Genomic DNA, 2,810 nt, shown 5'->3' with positions numbered 1-2,810 from the left:
TACATCACGGATTTAAATTGACTAATATTGACCGAGTCAGAGCGAGTTGCCGCGGATATAGTATTATCCATGATTCAGGAATCAATATCATACTAGTTCCTTCGTTCTTATTACAACTCGATTGAGTCATATCGAAATCGACCGATATTACTAACCATGTTGGAGAGCGATGAATGGTGAGAATACTCATCCACATTGTCATGATGGTTCATGCTTGAAAACTGTTTCTTTAATAATAGCAGAAGACCTCATGATCTTTTGTTCTGCATAACTAATTTCAAAGTCTATTAGAACTTGAAGCCTCATATTTCATCTACCAGGGCATACAAATTGAGATAGGTTATACGGTACCCTACACGTCAAAATAAATTTTATAGAATTCAGTGGTTCTACCTTAGAGGATTGCAAACTCTAGTATTCACATTGAATTGAACTTGCGTGCGCTACATGGGACAGTGTGTGCTATATCCTCTATGCTATAGTCTACTTTCTAGATATTAATGGCACCAGGAAAACCACGTTTCTACTGCAGTTGCTAGTGGATCCAGACAAATGTGTGGTTACTTTTCGTCAAAAATTCATGTGACAGTCACCTGGTTGCCTTTGATTATCATTGAAGAAGACAAATCTACTTTATTATCTCTTCAAGTCTGAATCAATTTGGATAAGACAGATCAACTTTATTATCTCTTCAAGACTGAATCAATTTGGATACAAAGTCTTTAATGTTTTTATCTGAACTTCCCCCGTCATCAAAAGCCTTCCTTGCCAAATCCTTCCAGTTATCTGCGTTTTTCCTAATCTCTTGTCCTTTCTCCCCCTCCATCACTACGCTTATGCATTCATGAATGACATCTCTTCTAACAATTCCAGTTTCATCTGGCTGAGCTTTGATTCCCGTTTTCCAGATGTCCACTACAAACTTGGCGTTTGTACTTTGATCGATCCATTGTGGCATGCCTATCATTGGGACCCCCAAACTTAAGGCCTCCAATGTTGAATTCCATCCACAATGAGTGATAAAGCACCCTATAGATTTGTGGGCTAAAACTTCAAGCTGAGGGCACCATGAAATGAATAATCCTCTATCAGATGTTTCTTTAACAAAATCTTTTGGCAGCTTATTTGATTCTGATTCTCTAACCACCCATAGAAAATAGTAATTGCTAGTTCTCAAGCCCTGGGCTACTTCTTCCATCTGCTCAGCGTCAAGTTCTGCCAAACTTCCAAATGATACATAAACAACTGAACTGGTTGATCTTTCGTTTAGCCATGGCATGCAATCATTAGTCATTGGCATAAAACGACTGAGACCATACTGCTTGTCATCTTGAAGGCGCTTGTCAAGGTACATAGATGGAATAGTTGGTCCAATCGTCTTTATTGGTAGGATCTTGGATGTGCAGTCAATCACCTACGCAATATATGAAACAAATTGACCAAACATCTAGTTTTTAGTCTATACGCATTCCTCACTAAATGAAAAAAAAAGGAAAAGAAATATGAGGTAGGGAGAAAAATTGTAATACTACTATATTTTGTTTTCAGTAGTGGATGTCACTCTAGTCATGTGATTAGTGTACTAGTGTGGTTTCCGTGTAATCGCATGATACTCATAGAAGTAATATGGCCTAATGTTAAGGGAGTCAAAATGTGGTTACAAGGACCATCCAATCAGAACGTAGGCACATCGAAATATATTGGAAACAGTAATATACAGGTAATATAGAGATAGATCCAGTGTTCTTTTACCTCCTCCTCCAACTTGTAAAATGTGTTGCAGAAGATCCAGTCAGCTTCATGAATGTTCTTCATTTGGTCATATGCAACCATCTGAAAAATTGGCGGATATGAACCGTAATTAGAAAAAAAAGAAGGCAGATCTGAAGCCAAAAGTGGTGGTAAGCCGGGAATTTCCACTTTAGACTCCTCCAGAGGAAGTTTCAAAAGGCCTGCGTAGACATGGTAGTAGATCTTGTAGACAGCACAAGATTGAGTGAAGAACGCAGCAGCACGTAAGCCGAGACTTTTGGCCACATCCAAAGCCCAAGAAATGAGTGCATCATAAACAATACAATCAACAGGACAACCCAGATCTTTAAGCTTCAAGATTAGCTCAGTAAGATTTTCTGAGCCAACCTTTTGAAACACAGCATTATATGTATCAAGGGGCACTTCATTTGCTCCTTCATCATATCCATCAGAGATGGTCTCCACTGCGATTGACCCCGAGACTTCTTGCAAGGTTTTGAAGAAGAATTTAGTTGTAGCAAGGGTGATTTTGGTGCCTTGATGTTGCAAACGCTTAGCAAACTGGAGCATAGGGTTTATATGTCCTTGCGCGGCACATGGAAATATCAAGCAATGAGCTTTGTGAGTTTCCATTTGCTCTAACCACGAGGCCAGGGTATGGATTCCCTGAAAATTCGCAATCTTTGAGAGCTCAAATAATGGTGCTTGTTGCTGGAGTGACGAGTACGTGTAGCTTTCTATGAGTAATTATGAGAATTGTTTCACAAACGGTCAAGCGGATATAGGAATAGTTTGTGGCTAGAGTGCAAATTTAATCACACTTGCTCCCCTGTGCTTAGGAATAATTACACATTACCACTTTGAACCTTAACAAAAAACGCTTTGCTCCACCAACGATTGTTTGGTCAAGTAATAAGGAGTTTGATAAAATAAGATTTCGGATTTTGAGTCCTGTGAATGGAGAAAATAACTTTCGAATCAGTTTTCAAAAGGAGTTTGACAGTGCTCAATTTTGGATTAGTCAGTGTTTCTACGAGTGCTAGTCAGTGTTAAAAATT

At 38.9% G+C, this 2,810-nt stretch overlaps 1 protein-coding gene across 1 annotated transcript; it reads right to left on the bottom strand.

Moving 5' to 3' along the window:
• Positions 1-285: 285 nt before the first annotated feature.
• Positions 286-2,489, bottom strand: LOC113781654 (UDP-glycosyltransferase 74E2-like). The gene is made up of 2 exons (XM_027327623.1): positions 1,753-2,489; positions 286-1,414 (listed from the first exon to the last, which is right to left on the bottom strand). The coding sequence occupies exons 1-2, from the start codon at positions 2,383-2,385 to the stop codon at positions 692-694; spliced, it is 1,356 nt and encodes a 451-aa protein (XP_027183424.1). The 5' UTR covers positions 2,386-2,489; the 3' UTR covers positions 286-691.
• Between the last annotated feature and the right edge of the window lie 321 nt (positions 2,490-2,810).

Source organism: Coffea eugenioides, chromosome 1, assembly GCF_003713205.1.
Source record: "Coffea eugenioides isolate CCC68of chromosome 1, Ceug_1.0, whole genome shotgun sequence".
In the NCBI taxonomy this organism is placed as follows: domain Eukaryota; kingdom Viridiplantae; phylum Streptophyta; class Magnoliopsida; order Gentianales; family Rubiaceae; genus Coffea; species Coffea eugenioides.
The sequence above is the reverse complement of the archived record's forward strand: the minus strand, read 5'-3'. Positions and strand labels throughout refer to the sequence as shown.

Coding starts and splice junctions, on each gene's coding strand:
- LOC113781654 (XM_027327623.1), bottom strand. CDS start 2,385: ATGGAAACTCACAAAGCTCATTGCTTGATATTTCCATGTGCCGCGCAA. Junction 1,415..1,752: donor TTTACAAGTTGGAGGAGGAG/GTAAAAGAACAC, acceptor TATATTGCGTAG/GTGATTGACTGCACATCCAA.